A 13,697-nucleotide genomic window follows, 5' to 3' on the forward strand; every position below is an offset into this window, starting at 1 on the left:
GTTTTCAATCAGAATTCTCTGAGGGTGGTTTCTGGAGGAAGGTGATGAAGGAGCTGGGGGTTTACACAAATAGGAGTAGATAAAAGGGTGTGAGGACCAGGTATTTGCTTCCTAAATCCTTTGGGAGGAGCTGCAGTTTGAAATCAATGAACTATGGGCGTCCATGTGATCTTCCACCTTCCCTTAGGAAATAAGTCTCTCTCCATAAAGAGGCAGTGCAGACTGACCCTACCCAGGGCGTGGAGTGCTCCCAAGAGCTTGCTCCCTGGCTGTCATCTTTCTGAGAGGGCATTTTTCTTTAGGCCCAATAACTCATACACAGCTAAAGTCTCTGCCTTCCCTGAGATTAAATTCTGAAGGGTTCAGAGGAAATAGGATTTGTATTCCTGAAGGGTTTCAGAAAACATGCCAGAGTTAGACTAGTTTGGGAGTGGTTGGTGGCATTCAGTGGGTTAAATGGACTGGTGTGACAGGACCCCAGGAAAACCTTAAAGAAATGACTGAGGCCAGGGTTAGACTTACAGAGGAACTCTCCAAATGCAGTGTAGATAACACAGGGAAAGGCCAGCCCCCTAGGGGACTGGGGCAAAGCTGTGGAGATGGAATGGGGAGGAGATAGCCATGGGGAGGCGTCTCCAACCCATCCTGACCTCTTATCAGCTGCAGGCTTCTGCCTCTGCCTTTCTTTTGTGAAAGATGTGAGAGCTGCAGAGCTATCTGAGGGTCTCCCTAACAGGACTGAGCAAAGAGGGATTTCTATCTGGAGGCATGGCTTGGGGTGTAGATAAGACAACCCCAGTGGTCTTAAATTAAGCCTCCCTTGCATCAGGTTGACACTGGAAGGTTCAGCAAGTCGAAAATGCCCTCTCCTCCCCCTTAACTAGGTCAGCCTCCGAATCCAATAGCTTGTAAAGGAGTTGGCCAATGTCTGAAGGATTGAGAGTGGTCAGGTGCTGGAGGGGGCAAACTACGAGAATAGGCGGGAAAGGGAGTAAGAAAAAAGAGAACACTGGGACACATGCATAAACTGTGGTTGGAGACCTTAGCATAATTTAGGTTTGTAAATTATGTCTTTTTTCTTCATTTTCTCTGCCTTCCTTTCTGTTTCAGAATGTCTCCCGCCTCTCAATAGGTCCCTAAATCCCGCCTTTCAATTTAGGTTACACCAATCGGCAGCTAAGCTGGTGGTTGCTAAGAGACAGGAGGTGGGGGACTGAGAGGATTTGTCACTGCACCCACCCAGGAAAATTCCCCAAGCCTAGGATGCTCTAACTCACCTCTGCTCCTCTCCTGCACTCTCCTACTTAGCTCCAAAGTCCAGAGTCAAGCAGAAACGGTTTAGGGGAGAAACCAGTTATAGCACATCTTTTTTTTTTTTTTTTTTTTTTTTTTTTTTTTGAGGTACGCGGGCCCCTCACTGTTGTGGCCTCTCCCGTTGCGGAGCACAGGCTCCGGACGCGCAGGCTCAGCGGCCATGGCTCACGGGCCCAGCCTCTCCGCGGCATGTGGGATCTTCCCGGACCGGGGCACGAACCCGTGTCCCCTGCATCGGCAGGCGGACCCTCAACCACTGCACCACCAGGGAAGCCCTATAGCACATCTTTGAAAAACGAAAGACCATACCTAGATTCAGACAGATATAAGGTACCTCTCAAGTCTCCCCAGCTTTTTAACTGGGTTGGAGGGAGAAACTCATTTGTGTGTGTGTGGCATCTTGGGTAGACGGTGAATTTGTTGGTGCAAGTAGAAGTTGTTCCCCTTATGAAGTGGGGCTTATTCATGGTCCTTCCCATCATCACCTGAACTTGGCTGAGAAATAGCCCTCAGGATCATGACTAAGCATCCAGAGAAAGGGGGGCGGGGGGGGGGCGCCCAGAGTGAAAGGGTACAGCGTGGAAAGCGGAAGGGTATGTTTGTGTAGCAAACAAAAAAAGGTTTATTTTGAGAGCTGAAAGGTGTTTGAAAGGGAAATTTGGGATCCAAATTCTTGGCATCCAAGAAGATGACCCAGCCAGATCAGGCCCTTCCCCATTAAGTATCTCAGGCTTCACAACTTCTTGGTTTGTTTAGTTCCCTCTACACATCCTTCAAGGAGAAGACTAGATACAGAAACCGGAGTAAGGAAAACTCATTTGGTAAGGAGTGAATTACAAATCCTGATTCCATATCCTGAGAACAAGGAAGGAGAACAGAATGAGGTGAAGGGAGAGGCCTGAGAGAGATCGGAGCATACACAAATGCAAATCAGACACTGACGGAGAGGCAAGTGTACACGTAGACATCTGTTATTACATGCATTCATCTAACGTGGATGTGGGTTCTAACAGATTGAGGACAGACAGATGCACACATGCACACACACACACAAGGATGAGGATTATGCTGAGAAATAAACCTGGGAGAGATGACTCCTGGGAAGTGGCTTTAGAATTATCTTGATTTGTTCCCTGGGCTAAGCAAGGTCCCTCAGGATGCTTCTCTCCACCTTCCCGATCTCTAAGCAAAGCCAACAGGGAGACAGACGGCAGGGAGGAAGGCTGGACAGGCTGAGCCGGGAGGAGGAGTCATGCTCTGGCCTCATCTTCAGTCTTCTCTGTTTTTCTCTCTCTGGCTTCTACTCTGATTTCATTTGCTTTCTGCAACAGCTTCTCTTCTTTCTTTACTAGCTAAGCCATCTCTTCTAGTTTAGGTTTAGCTGCTCTCCTCATAGTCTGATCCCCCTGCTCTTCCCCCTTGAGATGGCAGTAACCCCACACTTCAAGAGAACATCTGTGTGCCCCGAGGATATTTGCACATCATTCATTTTCTCCCCAGGCCAGCCAGACACTGCCAGGAAAGTCTACTGTGAAATCTCTCTCTCTCTCTCTCTCTCTCTCTCTCTCTCTCTCTCCATTCTCCTCCCTCTCTTCTACATCCCCAGACAAAACAAGAAACCACCAGCTTCATAAAAACAGTGTACACTTTAATTCAAGTTGACAGGTGGGAAGAGAGCTAGGATTTGCATCCAAGGATGTCCAGATGAGAAGACTGTGCTGCTGAGAGGGGCAGGGAGGGCAGAGAAGTTTGAATGGCCTGGTAGCAGACCTGGGCGAGGAGCAGGGGTGTAGCCACACAGTGCAATATTGCCAGGGCTTCTGCCAGGTCCAGCAGCACGTCCAGGGTCTGCTGGGCCAGACATGTTGACACCACCATGGCCCTGGACCTCACCAGGGAGTCCAATCCCAGAACCATGCCCTGAGGCCACCAGAAAATGAACCAGACATATAGGATATCAACCCAGGGACATGGCCCCCTGCCCAATGCCTTCTTCAGCCCCTTGGCTCCCAACAAACCCAGTGGCAACAAGATGAAGATGGCAAAACAGGCTGCAGCATGTATGTACCGCAAAATTTCCCATTCCCCGCTGAAGGTCACTGTGCAGAGTCCATGGGAAGTGTCACTGCCCAGCGTGATTGGCAGTGACAATAGGGCAGCCACTCCCCAAAGTCCCACACTGATCCGCAGCCTGAGGCCTGGGACGTGACCTCTACCCAGTTTGGGGCCCAGGCAGGCATGGCACCCTATCAACAGAGCTTGGGCAAAGGCTGAGCCATACGAGACCAAGTGAGCTAGGTGGCACAGGGAGGCGATGAGGGCCCCACTCAGCCCCCGTGCCAGGACGGGCACCATAATGCTGAAGAGAGCACTGCCCACAGCCAACTGCACCAGGATAGACCAGTTCTGGTAGACCTGACGGGGGAACAGAGGTCTGAGAAACGCGTAGAGGACAGCTCCACTAATCAGGATGCCCAGGACACTGGCGAGGATGAAGAAGGGCAGCGAGGAGTCGTCGAGCAGGATACAGGAGTGGCAGGGCGCAGCTGCTTCCACATCGGTGATGTTATAGTCTGCATCATACATCTCAAGAAATTCACTCCAAATCTTGTCTTCAGTGGCCAGTTTAGTAGAGTTGTCATCAGCCACCTGGAGGACATTCTCAGAAGGGGCAATCAGAACATCTAGTTACCTCACTGAAGGGTATCCTGGGAACTGAGGGCAAGAGGTGGGGAGAGAGAGACAGTGGGGAAGTGGGGGCTGGAAGAGCCGGATGGAGTGGGGATGGCGGGAGAGGACAAGGAAGGGCGACTCAAGAGGAGCAAAGAGTCGTAGAAAAGCAAGGGAAGGGCCTCCCCTGGTGGTCCAGTGCAGGGGGTGCGGGTTCGATCCCTGGTCGGGGAGCTAAAATCCCACATGCCTCGCGGCCAAAAAACCAAAACATAAAACAGAAGCAATATTGTAACAAATTCAATAAAGAGTTTAAAAAATGGTCCGCGTCAAAAAAAATCTTTAAAAAAAAAAAGAAAAGAAAAACAAGGGAAGGGGAGTGGACAGGACTGGGAGAGCGGGGAGGGGGGAGGTCTGGATGGAACAGACAAAGATGAATGAGGAGGACCCAGGACACTGAGGTAAAAAGGGGAGAAGGAAAACGAGGGAAGGGACAAGAGATGAGAGAAGGATAGAGGTATACAGACCCGAGGGGCAGACAGAAGGAGTGGGGGGGCAGAGAGGGAGGGGCTGTGGGCTCAGACCCACACTCACCGGGTGCAGACAGTTCCCCATGACACTGCTGGGCTCAGGGCAGGCAGAGAGATGGGCTGGGATAGTTCTGTCAGTGGCTGTGGTTCCCAGATAAGTGCCAGGGACTAATGAAGGCCATCGGCTCTGGGCAGGGCTATGGGGCGGGCAGTGCAGGATGGGGATGCATTCAGGAAGCCTTTACCCCACGCCCACTGCCTTCCTGAACCTCAGGACCACTTGAGGCCCTGGCCCAGGGCTTCCTGTTTTGAGGGTGGATTCCGTTGGTGGGGACCTGCGCTCAGGAAAGGAAAAAGGTGGGGACCAGAAGGTGGGTATTTTCCCGAAGATGGAAAGGGAGACTTACTGAAGGTGGAGAAGCCAGGGGGTTCCCAGCATAAAGGGATTCTTCAAGCACAAGGAAGGAAGAGGGGGCCAGAGGTGAAGTGTGAGACAGAGATAAGAGATGTGCTGGGAAGTTGGAGGGAAAGGGCAGCTGATGGCTCTCACTGCTTCTCTGTCCCCTTGAACTTGATCCAAGGAAAGATAGTTCAAAAGGGACGTGTTTGTGGGAGGGGGTGTTAGTGGTGCTTGTGGCTGGATCCACGTGATGCTGGCAGCCTGAGCCACATGTGTGCGAGCAGGGGCTCTTTGTGTATCCGTCTGGGTGTAGGAATGTACTTACTTATCTGTTCTCGTCTGTGTGTGTGGCTGTGTACCCTGTGTATCATATCTTAGTGCTAGGTTTTAGGCAGGTGTCTTGGTGTGTGTACTGCTATCTCCAGGTCTGGGTGTTTCAGTGTGCGAGGAGGGAGGGCTTGGGGGCAGCTGTCAAGGTTGCATAATGAAGCTACTTCAGGGAGCGATTGGGCACTTGCCCAGCCACCTATGGGCACAGCGAATGCATCTTCCATACCGAGCAGAACACATGACGTGACAAGTTAAAGCAGGCTCTGGGGGACAATGGGACAGCATATTTTAATATGGGACTGTTGCCTATGGGGTAATCTCTATTCATATTTCTGTTGGGGGACATAAAAGCTCTGGAAATGCTACACTGGCCTGGCATCTTAGCAAGATGTAACGTTTCTTGTGGTGGGGGAGAGCTATTTCTCTCCAGTTGGCACAGGGAGAAAAGGCGTGCACCCTGCAGGAGGATGCCCCTAAACCGACACCTCTGCTCCTTGGTACCCCCTCTCCCCACCATCCCACTGCTTTCACGTGATCTCTGCTCTTTTGTTCCCTCCACCCCTACCATGCATTTTATTTCCTCACTTGGGGACACTTAGCCTGGACATTGGGAGGGGTGACTCATGGAGTGTCCGAGCTGGAACGATGAGATAAACAGGGTTGGTTAGGCGACACTGTTTCATTTGTCCAAGAAAGCGCGGGATGTGGTAGTCAGTTCTGACCAGTGGTCTTTCCCACTCACACAGCGCCGCCTGGAGGTGGAAGCAAAGGTGCAGAGGGATGGCCATCTTGCTAAGACGGTCCCCTTTCTCCCAGGACTCTAGCTTCAGTTTCAGGTTCAACGTGAGGTGGGCTAGAAAGGGAGTTTGGGGGGTCTGCTGAAGTGGTCCCGGAATGGTGTTGGGTCGGTCTTCTTCTCCAGCACAGCCTGGCACAGGACATGGGGAGCAGTCAGGTGCTGTGGAATGAAAGGACCTGGCCAAAGGGGATGAACACACTTCTCTCCCTTGGAGAGTTATATCCATTCCATACAAGATACCCTGGGGCGAGCAGCACGGCAAGGCACACGCCACCCCTGGAGGCGCCACGTGCGGGGGGACCAGCAGAACAGCCCTTACACACACGCATCCCAACAGGAGCAAGGGCGGCAAGAAGGAGGCAGCCGAAGGACACGGATAATCCAGATATATTGAGGGTGGCCCCTCTGAGATTAGCACAGGAGAGTTAGAAAGATTATAAAGATACACGATGCCCTCCCTGCTCCCTGCCCCGCCCCCCCCACCGACAGACACACACACACACACAGCACAACGGCCCCTCCCCCTCCCCCCCGTACAAATATGGCTTCTGTGTAATATGGACAGAGTGGTTCAGCTCGAAGAGGAAAAGTCATTTTCCCAAAAGCGAGTGCTGGGAGGCAGGGAGCCCACAGGCCTGGGGCCCTAGGCTGCCTTGCTGCTGTAAGAGGAGGGGACCCCGGGCTCTAACCAGCGGCTGGAAGATTCACAACGGTATTACCTGAACGGAAAGGGGTGGCAGATCTGCTGGCTGCAGCTGCCCCCACTTTGCACGCCCCTGGGTTGTCAGGGCAGGAGGACATGCTGGAGGAGGGGCAGAGCAGTGCCCAGGGGCACCCTGGGTCTGAGGCAGGGCGGCCGGCTGGCGGGGAGGGCGAGCAGTCTCGTCTCCACGGCAACCGGCTCGGCCACAAGGAAGACAGAAAATCAAAAGCAGGGGTGGAGATGGGAAGGAGACAGGCAGCATCACTCCCAGCCCTCAACGCGCCGGGTACAGACTATGGGAACAAGAAGTGACAGTGGTCATTCCAGGGTCAGCGCCAGGGAGAGGCCTGGGGGATGCATAGCAAAGGCTGTGGCACTGACTCCTTGGCTGTGAGAGGGGAAATGGAGGCGGGGGTTGAATGCCCTGTGTTTTAGGGAGAGATGAGGTGGACGACTGAGCAAAAACACACGCTGGGACTGTTTTCTCCATGACAGATGGGCGCTGGGGATGGCATGGAAAATACCAGGACGGAGCAGCGTCCCAGGTGAGGTACACAGCCTGCCTAGGGACCGTCAGCTCCCAAAACCCTCCTTTACAGGAGCCGTCCTCCCACAGCCCGCCCACATGCCCAGGAGCCCCTCTGCCTCTCACTCACACACATATGTGCACAGACACACACACAGACACGCACTCACATTATTCCCTTCGTTTGGGCAGGAAACAGCTCAGTGCAGAGAAGCTCCTTTTAGTATTTTTGTTGTTATGTCTGCCTGGCTGCTGAGGGAGGGAGGGAGGACTAGGGACAGCTTCGGGAACAGGAAGGGCCACAGGGCAGCACAAGACGGGGAGGAGTTGCTGAGCAAGGCCATAAGATGAGTGGTTGCCGTGCAACAGACCAGGGGCTCGGGTGAGAGTGAAGGGCCCCTCGGCGGGGAAGCAGATGCAGTTTAGGGCCCAGAGCAGTGCCTCTCCCACAGCTGCTGGAGCAAGGAGGGGCAGCCTTGCTCTGCTATTCCCCCCCCACAAGGGCGGTTCCTGGGAAAAGGGCCTGGCTTCGTTCATCGTGGGGAGCCATCTCCGCCATCCTTCCTCTCCAAATCTGCCCCTCCTGCAAGGACCTGTGTCCTCCCCCATGGGGAAGCCCTGCCCCCCCCCCCGCACGTGTGGCTGCATGCCACCTGCAGGTCACATCCCCTCGGGGACCGCCATTCACTCCTTTCCTGTTGGGGTGGAGAAGTGGTGTCAGGTGGTACCTGCTCCTGTGTCCAGAGCTCGAGGTGTGCGACTAACAGAGGAAAAGCCACCTCCAGCTCCTGGTCACAACCTCCCCGTCCCTGGAGAAGTCCAGGAAGAGCCCCTGCTGCAGAAGATGGAGGGCTGGTGAGAGCCCCCCACCAAACTGACCCCGCTTCTTTCCTGCCCTTACCCTTTCCTCATTCTCCTCCTAACACTCTGGGTTTTTTTTTATTTTGTTTTTGTTTTTTTTGTTGTTGTTTGCTTTCCTCACCCCAGGACCCCCTGCCCCTCCAGCCTGGAGACGGATTTGATTTGGGATTGTTACAAAAATAATAATAACCCAAACGCAGAGAAGCCACGGAAAGGGCTGAGGGCAACCCTCCCTCCCCCCGCCCTCCTCCCTCCCCATTCCAAACCGAGTACAAAACCGCACCCAAAGCAGACATTCTGTACGGGGGGGGGGGGGGGGGGGGGGGCTGGGGAGCAAGCGGGAGGGGCGGCCCTGGGGTCGCTGTACAAGTCCAGGTTGGTGATGACCCCAGCAGTCCCCACGGGGTCCCTGGGGGGCTGCCCCTAGATGAAATATTCCTTCTTGTCGTCCCCGCCCGACTGCCCGCCTTCTGCGTTGATGATGGCTGTGTCTGCATCTGGGGCATCGTCAGAGCCTTTCGCCTCGTGTGTCAGGTAGGTTCCTGGGGAGAGAGAGAGAGGCTCCTTCTTTTAGGAGCAGTTTCCAAACCTCTGAAGCCCCTCTGTCCACTTTCCCACCACCCACCCACACCTTGCTTCTGTAATTTTTCTCCTGCCTAGAGCTTTATTCTTCCTCCCCACCCGCCCTAATTTGCATCTTGCTGCCAACATTCGTCACCTGACCACACCCCCAAGAATTAACGAATCCTGCCTTTAACTAGAGTCTGATCTATAATACAGGCCAAAAAAAAAATGGTGTGTGTATGTGTATATGTGTGTGTATATGTGTGTATATATGTGCGTGTGCATGTAAGGTGGTGATAGGGAAACTGCTAGGTCAGCTCCATGACAACGAACCTAAGATCTGGCTAGCATTTGCCCAGTCCACGTAAGTCCAGCTGCTGGCTAGAAGGAATAACAGAGGGGGAGGTCTGAGAGGAAGGCATGTGAGAAGAGGGGAGGGAGAGATGGCAGGGATACAGGAGAGGAGAGAAAAGTAAAGGGGTGGTGCGAGGACAAAGCACAGGGAGACCAAAGGACAAAAAAACATGAGGCTGAACAGAAAGGAGGAAAGTGCAGGAAGGAATGGGAAGGAGAGGCAGAGTTTCGGCAGTTCTCTGTCTTATGGCAGGAGACCCTGGAGGCAGAGCAGCATGGGAGCAGCAGCTGACTGAGTGGGAAGGTTTGATTTTACTTGGATGGCCACCAAGGGATCAGGCTCTACTGTGGGGTTGGAGGTGCTCAGTTATCACAGGGTTGGCTGTGTTCTTTCTTGCTCAAACTCTCCAAGGGGCCGACTGAGTCTCCAAAGGCCCTGCCTGCAGCCTTCCCTTCACTGATCTCCCTACCCACTCCCAATCCCTCCTGATGCTTCCCTCATGCCTCTGACCTTTGTGCCGGATCAAGTAGTGGCCAAGGAAGATAAGCAGGACGAGCAGCAGGAAGACGATGAAGGCTACGATCCCACCAATGATGGCGTGGTAGGTGCTGGAGGATGAGGGCACCGGACTGGGATCTGGAGGGAGGTGGGATGCACACAGTCAGATGTGGGAAGAACTTTTATCTCACAGCATTTCTGACCTGGCCGTGGATCATCTTACACAGCAGACAACATGGACTAACATCAGGAGAATGGAGTGGCATCTTCCAGCAAAAAGGGATATGTCTTCTTTTGTACCTAGTTTCTTACAGACTATCTGGAACATAGTAATTGTTTTAAAAGAATGTAATCATGAATAAATAGATACATCTGCTCACACTCAACCTTTTAAGTTGAGTTCGTGAACCTGAAGCTTGACCTTGGTCAAAGATCATCACTTTAATGTCTAAATCATCTCTTGTTCTGTGTGTGTGTGTGTGTGTGTGTGTGTGGTGTGTGTGTGTGTGTGGTGTGTCTGTGTGTGTGCTGTGTCTCTCTCTTTCTTTCAATTTCTGGGTTAGCAGAGTATTTCTTCCCCATCACCCATGCCCTCTTACCCTCCCGTCTGATTTATATTCTGAGCTGGCCTTTCTAGGGGGGCTTCTCACCATATTCACCCATTGTCCTGATATCAGATAGGGAAGGAGAAGTGAAAAACTGATGGAGCCAGGAATAGGCACTTTGAGAGCACCTTACAAAAGACGATGGGCTGTGACTCCCTGTATAAAGAACAGTGTTCCTTCTTGGCAGGGGAACTTAGAGTTCCAGCAAGACGCAATCCTCCAGCAGGTCTCATCAGCGAGGTCTGGGACTCCATCTTCACTTCCCCACCAACCAGAGGTTTGTGGGAAGGACAAAGACTGAACTGCTTCCTCCCATGATGGCAAGGTCTTGGCCACTGGATATAGAGAATCTGTCCTCCATAGCAGCATCAATAGAGGATAGATTCCCAAGCACAGGCTTGGCCAGGCATGTGAAGGAGAGCCGCAGCCTTAGTCAGGGTTCCGCAGATCTCAGGAGACAGTGCACGGGCCAGGGCACAGTTCTGATGTGTCCCAAATTACATGAGCTCTCGTTGCGGCTCTCCCACCCCTGGGAGAGCTACTGTTGTTTCATAGACTCAGCTTGAGCCTTGATGCCTCATTGACTCCTCATACATTTTGTCTCTCCTACCTTATGTCTCCTCAGGCTTGACTGGACCAGCTTTTTAGTTCCTTGCCTGTCTCCGCCTTATTTGGAAAAAAAAAAACTTATGCTCTGGTTTTTATGCTCTGCTTGGGAGGGAGGGAGAAGAGGGTCCGCGGGGCTCTATGATAGGAGGGGTGGGTGTGATGTTGTAATCTGGAGGGAGCACAGTGAGGTTATCCACTGTTCTTCCTTTTCTCTCCCCTCTCCCCCCGCCCCCGGGAAAATGTGAGACACAATCCACATTAAAAATCAGTCCTGGATAATTATCCCAGAGGCTATGGGAATGTAAATTCCCTAGAAGAGCATAGGTCTGCACGACCAAAATGAACTCTGGGGTTGTCAATTACATGTCACTGTCTCTAGGTAGAGCTCCATTTAATTTCACTCCAGGTCGTTGGGAGTCAACTCGGTTTAGGATGATTTCTGGAAGGAGATGCAGTAACTCATTCTACCACCAGGCGTCAGCACTGGCAGAAGATGCAGTCAAACAGGAGCGCGCTTTCTAGCACAGGGTGGCGGGGGATCAGCAAGAAACCAACCACAAGGGCACAGGAATTTTCTCTCACTGCCAATCATCGTCAGAGATCTGGGGGCAGACACAGGACCTCAGTGCATTGTCCTTGCTCCTGGCACCCTACAATAGCTTTGTTTGTTGTGCTGAGGCAGCTCCCACATGCTGAGGTCTGCTCCTGGAGTTGGAATCACCCCATCTAGACACTTTGGTCCCAAGATCTCCGATCTCTTATTCCTGGGAGGCCTGGCTGCTATCCCTACACTGCTTTAATGGGCATTTCACATAAGGGAGTCTCTGATGTTCCCCTGATGATGCATTTCCCCTGTTATGAGGAAAGGCTTATTAAGGCTTTCTGGCAGGACCCCACTGCTGTTGGGGTCTTCAAAAAACCTCCTGCCAACTCTGCATAAAGAGGCCTCTGTCCTAGCCTATCACTTCTCCTGAAGCTGGATTGTGTGGTCACACCTTTGGGAAGAACTTCAGAGAAGGAGCATCATCTAGTCTCTCTAGAAAATATGGCATCTGAGAAAAGATTCTGACTGTCTCTCAGCACAGTATGAACTTAGCTCTATTTTCCACCTGAATTCTGTATAATGGGTCCAAGGTCTGCAGAAAAGGAGATGACAGCAGCAGCATGCATCCTGTACTAGTCACAGGAGAAGCAACTCTGAGGACAGCCTGTTGCAAAGGGAGACGCATCTACACTCACACCTGAGCGGCTCGGGGGCCTCTACACACAGAATTCTTATTCTTGTTGCCAGGTGAGTGCAGGGGCTGGAGGATGGTGTTGCCTGGGTCACCACTGCTAAACAAAGGCAGATGAAAGTCCACCATTCCACTGGTTTTTCCTTATTCCACATTCTAGAATGGACCTGGAGCCTAAGTCCTCGGGCCCTCTGGTGGTGGGCTGTTGCCCTACTAGCCCACTCCCAACTATGGTCTGGGGATGCTATCAGGAGATGGAAAGACTGGGGTACCAGATGTTAGAGGAGAGGAGAAGGGGTTTGCTGGAGGAGAGCTGCGGAAGGCTCACCGTTCACATTGAGGGTGTAGTAAGCCTTGTAGCTGCCCATGTTGCTGGTGGCTGTGCAGCCATAGGTGCCGCTGTCACTCTTGTTGAGGAAGGGGAAGATCAGGGCGCTCTCCTGGGTCATCTTTAGCGGCGGCACACTGCCCTCCTTCTCCCATAGGTACTGCTGGGGGCTGTTGAGGCAGAGAAATCGAAGGGTTCAGAAAAGAGTAGGGCAGGGAGCTAAAGAAGGACAAAACAAAACAAAACTGGGAGCAAGGAAGTCAAGGACAGTTTGATGAAGGCTTGAGCAGTTATAGGGGCCAGAGACACTGAGCTGCTCAGAGGCAGGTGGAGAGGGACTCCTTGGGGTTCAGTCTGGGGACGAGGAAGATTGCCTAGCTTGTATCTAACTGTGACTTGGTTCCTTACAGGAACCTCAGGGGCTCAGCCAGGGGGCAGCCCCTCCCCACTTCTGCTGCTTTGCAGGAGAAGCAGTCAGAGGATGGGTGTCGTTAGACAGTGTCAGGGAAAACGAGAGGCTCAGACAGTACGAAGGAGATGGGAAGACTTCAGGCAAAGTCTCCGTCTGTAGAGGTGCATTACAATCCAGGAAGTGGATCTCCTTACGCGGGGTTGCCACGCCCCTCGCAGTGGAGCAACAGCTTCTGGCCCTCGCGGGGATGCGGAGGGTCTGGCCTAATCTTCGCTGTTGGTGTGTCTGTGGAGAAGGAAATGGGGTCAACGTGAAACTCAAGGTCACCTCGATCTCAGAATCATCCAGTTATGCATTTCAGCTGCCACCCCTAAAGGCCTAGGAGCCCAAGAGGCTGTGAACAAAGACCACCCCCCAACCTCTGTGAGCAAAGACCACTATGGCTGTTGGATGTGTGAGGGAGCCATATGGCAACCTTGCAGAGGTAGGATTATGGAAGGTCTGTCCTCGCTGGGGACCCAAGGGGTGTCTTAACAGAGAGCTGAGAAGAGAGATCACTGGATCATCTGTGCCTAGCACATAAATGGAACTTAATACATATTTCTGAGGGAACAAATAAACTTGAATTTGATCACTGATTGAGTTCACAACCTCTCCATCCTCTCTGCAAGGGAGCTTAAATGGGAAGCAATGCTTTAATGCAGAACATCATTTTTAGTAGCTGGTCCAAAAATGAAGTGAGAGCTTTGAAACAGCAAGAGATGGAGGTCATATTCTGGCTGCAAAAAGGCCCTGACACAATATAGATGGGTTCTGGGAAGGAATGATGGCATCTGCCACCGATGCCGAAGGGCTGCTTAGGAGGCTGGGTCCAGATGGCCGCATAGAACAATACAACCAGATGCCGGTTTAGAACAACAGATAAAGAGGCCGAGCTTCCCCTAAGGAAAGAGCCAAC

The 13,697-nt window shown here is 52.5% G+C and overlaps 2 protein-coding genes across 4 annotated transcripts in view; both read right to left on the reverse strand.

Moving 5' to 3' along the window:
- Positions 1-2,941: 2,941 nt before the first annotated feature.
- On the reverse strand, positions 2,942-4,660 carry ACKR1 (atypical chemokine receptor 1 (Duffy blood group)). Of its 2 annotated transcripts, none has more exons than XM_082663218.1 (2): positions 4,579-4,660; positions 2,942-3,975 (listed from the first exon to the last, which is right to left on the reverse strand). In XM_082663218.1, the coding sequence occupies exons 1-2, from the start codon at positions 4,597-4,599 to the stop codon at positions 2,992-2,994; spliced, it is 1,005 nt and encodes a 334-aa protein (XP_082519344.1). In that variant the 5' UTR covers positions 4,600-4,660; the 3' UTR covers positions 2,942-2,991. The 2 variants fall into 2 exon arrangements, with proteins under 2 accessions (XP_082519344.1, XP_082519345.1); XM_082663219.1 differs by having other exon boundaries at positions 2,942-3,963; positions 4,579-4,650.
- Positions 4,661-8,523: 3,863 nt separating this feature from the next.
- CADM3 (cell adhesion molecule 3) overlaps positions 8,524-13,697 on the reverse strand; it is a 29,229-nt gene continuing 24,055 nt past the window's right edge. For both annotated transcript variants that reach the window (XM_082663187.1, XM_082663188.1), the window contains 4 exons: positions 12,934-13,024; positions 12,328-12,497; positions 9,563-9,688; positions 8,524-8,675 (listed from right to left, as the gene is read on the reverse strand). In XM_082663187.1, coding sequence (XP_082519313.1) covers positions 8,557-8,675; positions 9,563-9,688; positions 12,328-12,497; positions 12,934-13,024 — 506 coding nt within the window. In that variant the 3' untranslated portion in view covers positions 8,524-8,556. The remainder of the gene's footprint in view (positions 8,676-9,562; positions 9,689-12,327; positions 12,498-12,933; positions 13,025-13,697) is intronic.

The sequence above is a fragment of the Grampus griseus genome, assembly GCF_964374135.1.
Source record: "Grampus griseus genome assembly, chromosome: 1".
NCBI classification, from domain to species: Eukaryota; Metazoa; Chordata; class Mammalia; order Artiodactyla; family Delphinidae; genus Grampus; species Grampus griseus.